At 34.4% G+C, this 15,448-nt stretch overlaps 1 protein-coding gene across 1 annotated transcript in view; it reads right to left on the reverse strand.

Moving 5' to 3' along the window:
* Positions 1-1,592: 1,592 nt before the first annotated feature.
* The window catches only part of CHST9 (carbohydrate sulfotransferase 9), a 54,780-nt gene continuing 40,924 nt past the window's right edge, over positions 1,593-15,448 (reverse strand). The window contains exons 3-4 of the mRNA XM_026699146.2: positions 5,435-5,472; positions 1,593-3,351 (exon numbers count right to left, since the gene is read on the reverse strand). Of these exons, the coding sequence (XP_026554931.1) occupies positions 2,233-3,351; positions 5,435-5,472 (1,157 nt within the window). The 3' untranslated portion in view covers positions 1,593-2,232. The remainder of the gene's footprint in view (positions 3,352-5,434; positions 5,473-15,448) is intronic.

The raw sequence follows: 15,448 nt of genomic DNA on the forward strand, positions 1-15,448 counted from the left end.
AATCAATTAATCTTATTTTCTAGATTCATCCAAGATGCTGACTACTAACTAAGGATTTATACAACACACTAAATTGAAATACAATTAGCTTACTCTGTGTTTCAGCATGTTATATAGGCACAGCCCTTTTCTGTATTCCTGATTGAGTATTGATTAGCATGGTAGCCACATGTGTTTTCATCCCACAAACCTTTGTTCTTATTCATATTAAAGTAAGGCAAATTGTGCTTTTGTATTTGACAAAATGTAACTCTTATTAGAATGAGCTGAAAGAAGTGAAATAATTATTTTGCATACTCAACAGTCCTGTTCTTCCCCCGCCCACAGAATTCAATAAGTTCAAAGAAATAAAGATCATTATTAAGATATAACAAATGAGATAGAGTTGAAATGTGTGTGAAAATAGGGTTTGGAATCAGTGGTAAATTATTGTCAAATAATTTAACAATCAGTTCTCTGCCCTAATGACCATCTGGGTAGGCGTGCCTGGGTGGGCATGGCCAACTCAACATTACTCACATCGAGGAATGCCTCAGCCCTCCCCTCCCAGCCCCTCCTCGCCTCATCCCTAATTAACGCCCTAATGCCCTGGGGAAGAGCCTGAATGGTGGCGAAGTGCCTGGAGGCAATGCGGCTGCTCAGTTGCTTTTTTTCAGTTCAGTGTGCATTGCTCATCTTATACACAGGATCATTTGGAAGAGAGGCTGTGCTTGAAAAGATGTGAAGATGGATCACCCTGTTTTGGTGGAGATAGAGGCATTGATTGGACTTATTTCCTCAGATGGAAGCCTTCCATGTTGTGCTTATTTCGAAGGCCAGGCGAGCTTCCTGGTGAGGTGTGGCTGAGAGCGGAGGGGCGAGGCTCAGTATTCAGCCTGTTCACCAAACTGCACAAAAACTTAGCTACAAGTTCTATTGAATTGGTGCAAAGTGGCTGAATCATACCACCATTTGGGATATTGATCATGGGGTTTAAATAAATAATTGATTTCTTAAGTTAGAAACAATGCTAAAAAAGGCTAACTTTCTCCCATCAAAAGAATATAGGATGGGATCCAATCTGGATGAGTCACCAGGACCATAGTTTAGTCTTCCATGTTTTTAGACTCATGCTGAAGCCCATCCTCAGGAAAATTCTCTCTCACCAGACTGTGCATCCAAAGTGTGATTGAGTTTTAAAACTTGGAAGACTAAATTTATCTAATCTGGGTGACCAACCCAGATTAGATCCTGCAACATTATCCTTGGACATTTACTTTTGCATTCATTCAAGAAATATGACTTATAGTAGTAGTTTCATTATTATGAAACATTAATTTAAGAACAGTTAAAAATGCTTAAAATGCATTCTTAACAAATTGAGGCAAAATTATCTGATTCTGCAGCAATAAATACAAGGATGCCTAAGAACTGTGCTGATAATGAAATGGATCTTAGTAAGTAATATTGTAAAACAGCTTATATTTGGAGTAACTGATGTCAAACAAGGAATGCATACAATAAAAATATGAAGAATTTATATATGAAACAAATGTTAAAAGTGTAATTAAAGATATTTTAATATTTAAAGGTATATTTAATAAAGATGCATTTAAAAGTGTAATTAAAGGTGTATTCAAATTGTTGTGTGGTGTTCAATAAAGAATTGTTTGTTGAAATAGAACGTCTTATAATTGATATTACAGTAGTGAAGCTAGGTATTTTATTATCTAGTAAATTATTTACTATTTGTTTTTATTTTTAGTGTGCTTTTGTCTGCAATTCTGGCCAATAATAAAAAAAATCAGTAGGAAAATTAGTAGCTGCAGTATATATTATTTCTAAGCGCTATCTGTCCAGACAGAAATAACCTTTTCAGGTAAATAAGCTAATGTTGAACCATTGCATACATTTCTCTGAGAACCTCATATTGACTCTTCTCTAATATTTCCTTATATGATTGATAATAAAAGACTTATTCTCAGATTTATAAATCCAGCTTTTAACTGCTGTTCCCTGGAATATAGAAAAATGCATTTGCAGTAATGGAATAAATACAATAAAACATAATTATTTTAATACCACTTATCTTAATTATACTGCATTATATCCTATAATTTTCTAATATGAAATTATTTTTCCCAGACATCACAGTGCAATATGTTATTTCCTAAATTTTAGGCACTTACATTTATGAAAATTTTAACAAATCAAAAGCTTCTCCATTAAAAAAAATATACTTTTTCTTGTAAGTTATAGGTAAGGGCGATTATGCATTACATCAGATTGGAATGCCTCATATGGTACACTATAGTTAAACATTAAATAATCCAGGTAATAAAAGCCATAAACCTGCAGCCTCTCTATAGCAGGAATTTCTGCCAAGTATTTCCTTACAACTTCTGAATTGGTTCTTTTGTCTGTGGAGTGTCTGTCTTTGAAATGAGGGAATAGGAGCTCATCTGGAGCATTTATTAGTTTCAAAAAATAATTGGCGTCTTCTTCCAGAGTTTCAAATTTGCCAATGAAATTATAATCGATATCACAAGGATAACAAAGTTTGTTGATTTGCTCCCAATGCGTATCCATACCTAATGGCCGAGAGGGATCTAATAGATATTGTATAAATTCTTTAAATTTCACTCCTGATCCTGTTTTCAATGTCTCTTTATCTGCATTAGGTCTGTATTTCTTAATAATTGCCTTCCCAAATACAGGATGGTAATAAATGTTTGGATGTTCAAACTTATCCCGAAAAGCAGACACCAATCTTTCCATTGGATCACGGACAAATATAATTTTGGTATATGTTTTTAAACGCTTAAGTATCTCTTTTATATTATAACTATCTAGTTTCTTCAGATGATTTCCATAGTGTACGCTATTATGGGAAATATTAACAGCAGATTTTGCGAGACCACCAAGTATCATCAGTATCCTTTTCCAGTTGGAACAGCCCGCTTTAGGAACCTCACAATACAAGAGTTTGTATTTATCTTCCACGTATATTCTAGAGACCATGTGCACAAGCGGAATTTGGGTTCTGTTAACATGTTTTTGGCAAATATCATGAAGAAATTTTTTTCGCCTCTCTTGTATTGCATTGGTGGCTTTCCAGTTATTGTTTCTATTAAAGAATTTATTTAAATAATGCTTGTTGGAGGAAAAATTCATTTCTTTGAGCTGTTTAAGAACTTTCTGTGGGTCTTCAGAAAAAATAGTAGTCAACAAATCTTCTGTTCCCCTCAAAAGATTGGGCTCCTGATAATCTTCACTCTCAATCAAAGGTTTAATGGCTTTGTGAAAATACTTTCCTGAAATCCAATCTTCTCTTGGTTTTTCTGATTCCTCATTAGAATAGCTTCCAAATGCCTGTTAAAACAGAAGAAAATGATAGAGGGTAAAGCCTAATATTAAAAAGAGAGAAAAAAGTGATATATTTTGCATTCCATAGGTTTATTTCAAAGGACATTTCTAACAAAAATGGAGAAGGACCATGACAGAGCATTTTCTTCCAATTTCAACACCTTCAGCTACATTAATGATATTCTGTGCCTTCTTAATAATTACAAAAGCATTTTATCTAATGTTGAGGTTGTAAATTTTCTGGTTATACCAGAAAATGAATTAATTTAATGTTTTTTGAATAAGTAACAAGTTGTATAGAAATATAAACTTAGTTGAAATATTTGAGGATAATTATCCCTAGGAAAATATCTTCTTTGGGTTAGAGATAAGAGGTAGAAATTAGATAAAAAAAGGCTATTGTTATGTATGAATATAAAGATGGTTTATAACTATTAATATGCCAATATAACTAACAGGATTACAAATAAGTTAATGTAAAGATAAATTTAGTTAAAATTATTCTGTTGTACTATTGCCATTCTTATTAGTATATGTTACTGTTTCTTTTTTTCTTGTTTTTCCTTTGTAAATGATATGCCCTGACAATACACTGTATTCTCATTCTCTCTCTATATATATATGGTATTCAGCTTTGTTCGGGTATTTTCCCATGTCATTATAGTTGTGCTTTTAAAGTTGTAGCAATGTTTCGGCAGAATCTCATCTGCCATCATCAGGCTTCTTTATTGTGTTCGTCTGTGAGTCAGACTTTCATGGCCTTTTCTGACTCACAGACGAACACTACAGAAGCCTGATGATGGCAGATGAGATTCTGCTGAAACGTTGCTACAACTTTAAAAGCACAACTATAATGACGTGGGAAAATACCCGAATATATATATATGCATAAATTAGTGATTATATTAATAAATAGCCTAAAATATGTACAAATCAACAGAAATGTACAGATTATCAAAACAAGCTGTTGGTTGTGGCCAAAAGAATGGATAAAATCCCCAAATAACGGAGTGTCAAGACTAGAAGGAGCTATTTATTTTATTTATTTATTTAAAATGTTTACATAGCCAGGCATCTTATATTGACCTCTGGGCTTTATAGATAGTTATGGTACAGGGATAAGAAACGGAAAAAAATTAATAACATATTGTTAGATAAAGCTTTGTAAAAAGAATTTGTATCAAGAATTTGGTTTTGCATCCTTATGTAAGAGACCACTGACAGATGTTGCCTTCTCCAGATATATTAGGGACCAGATGTACCATGATTTCCTAAGCCATCTATCATAGGTTTCCTATGTTATTTATTAATTTCCTACTTTTTTTATAATTGTAACTCAAGGCGGTGAACATCTTCTTCCTCCTATTTTTCCCACAACAGTAACCTTATGAGGTGCTTTGGGCTGAGAATGACTGGGCCCAAACTGCTTTCATTCTCCTAAGGTCAGACTAGAACTTATGGTCTTCCAGTTTCTAGCCTGCATCATGAAGATGGCTTTGAATTTGATTCAGGAACCAACAAGAATGGCTCCTTCAGAACAGGTTATTATTATCTTCATAATTGGTTATCCTCACAGTAACTAGATGGTACAGTTCACATTAACCATAGTTTCCAGGATTAGCCCTATTAGGTACACATTACAAAATCCTTTCATTGCATGGATTTCTATGGTCAATTTATTCCTAGCTACATATAATAAAAGAGCCAAAGAGTCCATTTCAATTTCCATCCAAGGCTGTGGATCTTGGAGTACCTCCAGTAAAAGAGTCACAGCATGCATCCATGGTTTCAACAATCCATTTTGGAGTAGTGCCCCCCCACAAACACATAATTCTGTTGGGCAGCTATTAAAGAAAGCAATAATAAACAGGTGCTTTTTCTACATAAAAACAGGCATGATGTTACCTGTGCTTCATCATCTTAGTACTGGATTTCTTCTCCAGTCTGTTTGGTTGCCTAGGGAGCTTCATTGGTTTATAAGATAAATCATAAATATCTAGATGCGGATTCCTGTGTTATTTCTTCTCTTATAAAAATGCACAATTCATAGATTTTATTAATTGTAATATATCTAAAATGGTCAAAATACCTGATTAATTATCTGCAGTTGTATTTTTTCTTCAGAGTCTGAAAGAAAGAAAAAAGTTTTTATTTCAGAGAAAGTGATCATATCAGTTTCAAAACAAGGTTAAGGGGAAAAAACAGCTTTTAAGAATGTTTGAATCACCCCTATTGGCTTTTATAAAACGACTTTTAGGAGTGTTGGAATAATGATTTCTCCCATTTACAATAGGTGAACTACTTCTTGTTCAAACTCTTGAACTTCATTCTGTAAGATAGCCGTCATCAACAATACTTCACAATGGGTCAAACAGAAATCTATCACTACAATGTTAAATAGTGTAGATTCTTTAGTTCAGATTTTATAACATAGCAAATTAATCTTTCACATATGAGCCTAATTTTAATCAGTTTATTTATTTTAGTAGTGGATGTTTCAAATACAATTTTTTTTCCAGTCTCACTATGCCTAAAATATTCGGTTTCTTGGTCAATTCCAGTGTGTATGATCCAAAATGAATTCTGGGAACATTTTTGTGCCAGGAGGAGAAGTACTGGCATAGCCAGGGAAGGGAGTTAAACGAGGCATCAATTTAGAAGTATTACATTGCCTCAAATGAATTAAGTCCAACCCCCTTTGATTGCTGTTGATCCTTATCAAGTTTTACCTAGGTGCTATTAGACTGAAAAGATTCCTGTGTATAGGTTTTCGCAAAAGTCAGTTAATTGAACCTTTACATGTGGACCTCATTTTTTTGCATCTTTCAATGCAAAAACAATAACACAGATCTGCCTTACTGAAGGATTAACTAGGAGAACAGATTATTAAAGAGTCCTATAATAATCATATTTATATTGCAATTGTGTAAGTGTCAAATCCAACACATAATTTAACTATTACCCCCAAAAAAGAATATGGCTTTTAACAAATAAATAATTAAAGAATGAATGTATGACCACTGGAACCAATCTATAATACCTAATTTAATAAATACAATCAATAACTAAAGGGTTTGACCTCTACAAAAGCTTCTTATACTTCCAAAATAAGGAAAATCCAGCAAGTTCACTTAGAAAAAAAATGAAGATTGTAAAAGGCAAGAATTGTTCCAATAACCTCCTAACTGTTATATAATATAAAATGATATAAAGGAAAACAAAATTAAAAAACAAAACAAGGGGGGATATCCTTTATTTTTCGAGTTCACAAGGTTATCTTCATTACTAAAAAGTTTTCATATTGTTTGTGGACATTTTTAATCAAACTCCATCAATCACAAATTCTGGACTAAATATATGTGGATCACATTCCCTTTGCAGCTTGACAGTGTCATAATTTGTGGGTCTCAAGGACGACTATGGAACTATGTGAGGCAGTGTTAAATTATCAAACAAATATTCTTTTTGTTTCTGTTTAACCACTGAATGTTGATGATTTGCTGTCATCTTTGAAAAAAATGTAACTTTTTCTGTACAATAACAAATGAATTAACCCGATTCACATAAGCTATAGAACAGCATATTTAATAAAGATGTTGGTTTCCTTTGTTTGATGAGGAAAATTCTATAAAAATTCATGAGCTATACATTTTAAAAATATAAAGTATTTTCAAAAGCTTGAAGATCTAAACGAACTGTTTAGTTGAACTAGGCATTGTAGTTAGATCTTACACTGCTAATGTTCCCATCATAAAAATTCTTTTAGGTTTTGGATATTTTTATTCTGAATATATTTAGGCTGGTCAGGAGAGAGATCTCTACCCTGCTGTGTATTCATGGTTATAAAACAAAGGAAATTCATTCCCGCTTTGTTAAATACATTGTGAAACAACTAGTCAGAATACCCAAGTGTCCATTTATCAGTGCTCACCAACTTTCCTAGGACTCCTAGAAGCATTTTGGATTAGCAAAATTAAGTACAAATCAAGAAACAATTTTAACTTGCACAGTGCATATGCTTTCAATTAGAATATTCCAGTTCAATTCCAAGTCCTAGAAACATTAGAAGTCCAAATAAAGAAACCAACTGGTTCAATAAAGAAGTCCATTTAGCTTCCGTCCCTGTTTGAACCCTTAATGAACCAGCTATGTTGCCCTGGCAACATCTATTTTCTGCTATGTTCCAACAACATGGTATCCACTTAATGACTTAATAAGTCATTAATGTTCCAATGTTAAAGCAGGGTCCTACTCTTTATTCTGCTACTTAAGTGAAAGGCAATCTTAAGGTATAAAATATATCTGTTAGGCTTTGTCATTGGTACTCTGGAGAAAGGTCAGGTGATGTGGCAATTGCAGAATAGGAACTGAGAATGGCAACAGCAAATTCATGCCTGTCTCTGATGACTCAGACAAGGGTGAATAACACCATAATTCAGAAGTGGGGAAAACTGTGGAAAAGGCAATGTCAACTTCTTACTGAACGAGTTGATTCCTTTATCTGGATCGCTAGTGTTTATAGAGCCGTATCCACCTTTTCAGTATATATAAAGTTCCATAGAATGAGGCTTAAATCTGCATTCTCCATTCAGGCAGAACACTAAATGGAGAGAATCACCATCTACCATGCCACTCAGAAGACAGATGAGGAAGAAATCTTAGTCATCTTGAGCTTTTAAAAATATAATAAAAAATAAATAAATATTTATGTTCAACAAGTACGTTAATAGAATGGGATGAAAAGTATTGCACTGGTACAAGTAAGAAAGTAACTTCCCTAATGATCTCCTGAAATAATAATCTTCCTAAAAATAAAACAAAATCAAGACTACTTACTGCTTTAGGCTATGACAGAGGATTGCCTCTTTATGGTAATTACTTCCTGCATAATAGCATAGTATTTTGTTTTGCAGAAATGTTTTTTTTTTTTTTGGCTTTGAGAAAGAAATTCAACATTATTCAGGCAGACTTTCAGTAGGCAATAGAGTTCACTGAGAACATCATTGTGAAAATTCACATCTTGAGGCTACTTTTTTTAACCAGATAAGGCACTCTCTTTTGGGGGTAATAAAAGATTAAGGCAAATGTATTTTAAACAACCTTTAATGATGTACAAGATGTGAGGAAAGACCAATGTTTTCAATCTCTACTTGGATCAACTCTATTTTGCTCAAAGGTTTGTGGACTTTGAATACTGATGCTTTCCTGCTTCCCACTACATTTGTTTTTAGGCTATTTTTATTCACTTTAAAGGAATTTTAATAACTTTGTGTTGACAATATAGACAGCTGGGACTAAGAATTAAAGAAAAATTCAGCTGCTGACTTAGGAAGGAAGTGACATCAATGAGTTTCAAAACACAGCCAAGAGGGAAAATTGAGTTTGTATGTTTATGGGTCTTCAATTTTGTTGTTTTGACAGGATGCCTACAAATGAAAATTAGATGATCAACTTTATAGTATTTACATCAAACCACCAAAGAAATGATGTAACTGTACAATTAAGTTTTGATAAAAAGTCCACTGGCTTAAGGCCTCGAAGGCCAAAAATAATTTATTCCTTGGAAATTATTGCTGTAAGATCCATGACTGTGACAATACACTATCATTTTGCAAAAAGGCTGATATGTAAGCTTGTATTTGTATTTGCAGGTTTGCTGATGTGATGCTATTAATGCTAATATCAATATCCCGTCTTAACCCAAATAATTATCTCTCTTATAATATTATTAAATCTGTTTCAGAATAATAGTGCTTTAATATTACCACTTTGTAATTTATTGTAAAGCAATATTAACTTCAAAAAATCTTGCTCTTGTGGGAGATTTCTGAGAGGGTTGAATGAAGAGTATTACTTCCACTTCCATAACTTAGTTTAAATAGGACATTTCAATAAATAAAACAGAAAAACAATTCTTTAAATGAGCTCTTATATTACCTGTTTTGACTTCTCCATATAATCTCCTGCGAAGGATGGATAAGCTTCTTAAAGTCATCACAAAAGAACTCTATATTTTTTACCATATTTACATATGTTGCTTCAGTGACACACAGTACAGGTTGTCCTCAACTTACAACTATAATTGGGATCAGAATTCCTTTACTAAGAAAGGTGGTAATTAAGTGAGTCATGCATGATTTATGACCTTTTTGACATGCTTGTTAAGCAAATGACATGAGCATGAAGCAAATCCAGCTTTCCCTTTGCTTGTTGGATATCCCTTGGGAAAGAATTGAATGCCAGCAGCCAAGCACTATAATTTTGATCACATGACCATGGGGATGCTACAGCAGTCAGGTGTAAGAACTGGCCATAAGTCATTTCTTCCAGTGCTGTTGTAACTTTGAAGAGTTGCTAAATGAATGATTGTGAGGTCCACCTGTATTGACTCACAATCATTACCATAGACAACCTGCATTTGGCAAAGAATTTCAACTGGAAGGACTTTTTCAGTAATCAAAAAAATGGTGCATTGCTTAAGCAGCACTGATAAATATTCATTATATTGTAGGTATCTATTTCATGATCAAAAGCAACACAAACTTTTCTTTCAATTTATGCCAACTAAAGTAAAAGAACAGATGCTGAAGAATGTATCACTTTCTAGCACGTCAGTACTACCATCTTTTGGTGACTTATAAAATTAAGACATTACTTTTCATTCAATCCTCCCAATTTTTGGTTTTTGCATCTACTCTAGTTTGAAAATACTTTCTCATTAAAACCGGATCTAAGTAGCCTGGTGTAAACTAGGCAGTGTAATTACCTCATAGTGGAGAGGTGTTCATATTTCTTTATATTATTATAAATTTGACATTGGCATATGGTACATCCAATTTAATCACAAACTTATCTGCAAAAACAGAAGTGAAGTGACAAACTGGCTTGATAATGCATTAATGATCTTTTCATAATTCCAAAAAGCTTCACAGTGCCAATTTGCCAGATATTCCAGCAACATTAAACTTGATCTTGAGTTGACATTGAACCAAATGAAGAAGAGTTGACCATATTAGAATGTTGGGACTTTTCATAGCATCTTATGGCTTTCCTGGCTATTTTGGGGTGACAATCTTTGATATGAAAACAGTCTTTTAATTGTCAGATTGTAATAAGGATACAGAGCCGTTCCTAAAAGGTTCAAAAGATCCTGGGAACATAAACATTTGCAAGACTGAATGCAACCAAATATCTTGTGCTGGCCCATGTGTGCATGTTCAGTTTCTAATGAAGTCATTATAAATACTACAATCTAGAGCAAAATAAGATATCCTTATCAGATTGCCAAAGTGGCTTTAATGTGAATGGATGTTTGGAGTAGATATTCACTAATGCCTTTGTGAATAAAATAAAAGGAAAATGGAAATTAAATTTCAACCATAAGCCAACAATTACATTAGTTCCTTTTTTTAACTCAGCAGAGTAAAATCCTAAATTGAATCATTTTTACAGTGTATTCTGAAAAGTGATCAGTGGTCACTTGAGCTTTATCAATGTACACAAGTCAGAAGGACAGAATTTGAGAGCACTGAAAACAGTACTTCATAATTTATTATGTGTAAGGTGAAATTTGGCATTTTGGGAGTGATAAATCAGTTTTTCCATGTCAATAAAAAAGCAACTACTCTCACTAATTTAAAAGTTCCATTTGGTCTGCTACAAACTATCCATAAGAAAAAGGCACAGAGAAAATATTAGATAAATTCTCACACACGTGTTTTCCAGTTTCTTTTCACAGCAGTTGCTCTTTCCCACTTGGAACAGTGTTGTTTCAACATGCCAAGATACTCTACCGTGGCTGATACAACTGGGAGGATCTCAAAGTAGGCATGATGAATTCCAGAGCCAGGTAACATATCAAAAGCTCCCAGCTGATATCAGCAAGTCAAATAAATCCTTCTTATTGCTCTCATTATAAAGGGAAAAGAGAGAAAGAGAGAGAAGACAACTTTCCTACCCAAACAATCCAATAGCAAGACTTACTGTAATTCATATAGTGTCATGAGGTATAATGTGGAACATCAAATCATGCATCTTTATGTGCATAGAGACATTCTCTCACACTGATCTATGTACAGTCATAGTCTTTAAAGTAAAAGTCTATGTCACGATGCTGGAAAATGGACAAGAAAGCAAGCAAAGAACCAGATATGAGTATCATTTATCTAAACTGCATTTCCTTCAAATGGACATATATGCCAAATGAATATCCTCATCCCTATTGTATTCTGATTAATAAACTGTGTATAACTAGAATGAGGCAAATCACCTTCCTGGTTATTAGGTAGTTGTGCCATTTTCTCTTTTCTTCTGTTATCCATCATTTCTATCATTTCTGTTTTTATCATTTCATAAAGTAACATAATTGTTTGGAAGTTGGCATTTCAGTCTGTCATTATGATAACTATATTTATGTAATTCTAATGGCATTTTTCTAGCCACATCTCAGAAACACTCTCCTTAAAATCTCTATACTTTAATTTCATCAGCAATAGCACGTAATGCGGCAGTAGCAAGCCAATGCAACTACAGAAAAATGCTTTTTACTTGTGTATTTAATATTAGGCTACTGTAATTTCTTTTCCAGAATATTACTGTGCCAATAAAACAATTGTAGCAGCATAAATAGCAGGAAAAATCTGATAAAAGTTGCTAATAATTTGAATATGAAAATATTTTCTTAAATTTAAACGATGGATACTGTCTGCCTTTTAGTATAAAATATCAGTAGAACAATCATGCAAAGCTTCCCCAGAAAACACCTATGGTCACATCAACTCCTTCACGAGGAAAATATTGACAAGGGTTTTCATTGTCGAGTAGACCATAGAGGGTGGGGAAAAGAAAGAGAGAACAAATGTGGAATAAAGAATAATAATAACAGCAAATGTCACAATGCACACAAGAACTTATTCATTCTGGTTATCTATTATTCCTTCTTGCTGTCATCAAGGAATCCCCTTCCTCATGTATGCCCCCTCCACAACTCCACCTTACACATTGTTAGTGCCTGTTTAGCATTTCCATCATAGCCATGGAGATCAGAAGACAAGACCTGTGATGACCGGTGGAGTGGCACAAAGGCAACACAGTCAGGTAAGCAATCAGACACCCTTTATTATCTCCAACTTTGGCCCCAATGTCCAGGTTACCTTCAGCTGGAGAAAAACTCTCACAGGAACAGCCTTTAACTGTAGAAAATTTAGTCCAAAACAAGGTACACACAAATTGTAACTTAAAATCCAAACAAACCAAACTGAAGTAATTAGTTCATCAGGGCAGAAGAAGGAATTTCAGACTTGAAAGCATGGCAAAACTCACACAGTTGGGAAGATGCCAGGAATACAGATAAGCCACGACGATACAAGATAAAGTCATGTTTGCTCCCAACAGCTTGCTGCATGCAGTTTGCCTTTTTTTATACACTGTGTTCCCAGCTGTAGCTAATGAAGGGAATCAGGCCCCTTTCCTCTCCCCCATAAGACACGCAACCCACGTTGCTCTATTTTCCATTCCTCCCTGCCCTAGGATGCCCTAGGATGAAGAGGGGGTGGACCTGGGTCTTCCTCTGAATCCCCTCTCCCTTGTTCTACTTCTCCTTGGCTCTGCCCAGCCAGACTTTGCCCTTCCCCAGCCAACTGAGTTTCTTCCACAGCCAACGGAGCCACACTCTCACTCCCTATCAGCTTCCTCCTGCGAGTCAGATTCCAACAGGGGCATGACAAGACCCATGATGATGGGACAATCCATTTGTCTGGAATGGCATAAGGACTCCTGCTTTTTTTCCCCTTCCAGCTTATGATTTTATGATTTTAGGGATCCTATTTGTTTACAGTAGTATATGCAAGAAATTGCACTAAAGGATATCCCATTTGATTTCACTGCTGGCTATGATTATCAAAGGTTCAGTATGTCTGAAAGCAATCTAATGGGGATGTGCATAGCTTGGGCCTGTGCAATCTGATTGTCTCTGAAGGAAATGGGCATTTGTTAGTTTTAGTACTTCAGCTGGGAAGATCATAGCAACAGAATTTAAAATAAGGAATGGGTCTATTACAACCACTCTTTTCTTCAATTCTTTGTTTTGGAACTTAGAAGGCAATTGGCTGGGCTTGGGTTCCATGACAAAAGGAATTCTCAGTTTAAATTTGTAAGGTATAGTCTCATCTATAAAGTTTTCTTCATTTTAACTCCAATTCCTGGATTATATACATATTTCATTATACTCCAGTATATATTGTAAATTGAAAAGGGTGGCATCAGCATCTGTTCTCTAAAGCTCTGGCCATTTTGTGATTATTTTTAGTTCTGTGCAATAATGTACATATGGATTACATGTTTTTCTAGACATTCAAATGCAGTAACACTCTTGCAGTTTCTAAAAAACAAACAAAAACACCCCCCCAACCTCCTTTTTTATGCCTCTCCCTATTTCAGCAACATAGTTCTTTCTTCCTTAGACCTTCAAGGCATATATTTTTCCTTTCCTATGGTGAAACTCAAAGCCTGTAATCAAAATGGCACACAAACTATATCACCAATAATACAAGTAATTTTGCAATCCTTGCATTTATGACTTTTGCAGGTCTGTAAAGCAAAGGAAAGCTGAAGTAAGATAATAAGCAGTTGCAGTTTCACCTAGTGGCTGCTTTGCTTAACAATTGAGTTGCAGGTCCCAATTGTAGTTCCTACACGGGCTGTCTGTCTATCTATATCACTTTGATTACAGGCATTGGAACCATCTTGCAAAGGCCAATATCTGGCTGGGATACAATTTGACTAATTACTTGGATAAATCCTTAATTTGACAAACTTGTACAGGCTGGTGTGGAATTCAATCCTAACAAGTAATGCCAATGGTTGAACCTTGTAAGAGGGAATAAACAAGGAGCCAAACTGCCAAAGTCAGTGGAGATTTTATTGAACTGAGTGGTAAATTGTATTTGTAGGAAAAGTACAACTGAACATAAATACTTTCCCTGATTAAGGTGGCAAGCAGAGATTAAAATACTGAAAGTACAAGCTCAGTGAAAAAGGCTGTAAACACGTTTTAATTTCTACCGTGCCTATGTGTTTTATTAATATACAATAAAGAAGCATCATCCATGGCATTTCATTTGTTGCAAAATCCAAATGCCTAGAAAATGGAAACAAGCCAGTTCCAGGCATAACTTTTAAATTAATTCTTAATACATAAATTTGAATGATGATTGTGCCAACATTACACAAAGACTTTCAGCAAATCAACTGCTGCAAGGAGGTAATGTTACCTACATTTTGCAAAGCTGCATTCTGACCTTTCTGAAACACAGACACAGCTGCATTTACAGCAAATATCTCACTAAAGGTCATTCATGAATAGAAACATCAGTTTTGTAAATGGAGGAGATCATGATGGTATTCTTTTACATTTTGAAGTTCAGAGACATGCAGCATATAGGAAGATCAGAAGTAAAGCAAATTTGTTTTTCATATGAAAATAGAGAAATTATAATTTGAATTGCCACAGGAAACAGTTACCTCAAGAAAGCAATTAGTTTGGGATGCTCACGTTTTTCTTTTCCAGTGGTACTGATTAGCACAATGTTTCCAAACCTTGGCAAATTTAAGGTGTATGAACTTCAATTCACAGCATTCTCAGTCAGACTAAGATAATAGTTTGATGGAGTGCCTTTTAAAAATGAGTTTAGAAGAATTTGTTCAGTTTGGATAATGTATTGAAAAAAGCTCAGCTGAAATAATTTGAGCCATTTTTTTTTTTGCCAGTAAATTGTCCAATCTTTTCTTTACAATCTCATTCTGCTAGCAAAAATCAGTGGCAGAGTACTCACTTTAAATTCAGTTTTATTCCTAAGCGTTGTCAATCAGAAACTCTCATGAAGTTATGAAACTGAAAGACGGACTATAAATGCAACTTATTTGAAAAGCAAAAGACAAAAATCAAGTTACAAGGCAAGAATCAGAATTCAGAAAAACTATCTTTAAAGATGACTTGGTAGGGACCCAGAGTGAGATCAGAGAAGCCATTATGAATTGTTGCTTTTGCATCAGTCTATCTACAAGCTAACTTTTTAAACAGTGGACCCAACAATACAGGAAAGCC

This window comes from Pseudonaja textilis, chromosome 3 (genome assembly GCF_049901715.1).
Source record: "Pseudonaja textilis isolate UNSWEBS1 chromosome 3, rPseTex1.2, whole genome shotgun sequence".
Classification (NCBI taxonomy): domain Eukaryota; kingdom Metazoa; phylum Chordata; class Lepidosauria; order Squamata; family Elapidae; genus Pseudonaja; species Pseudonaja textilis.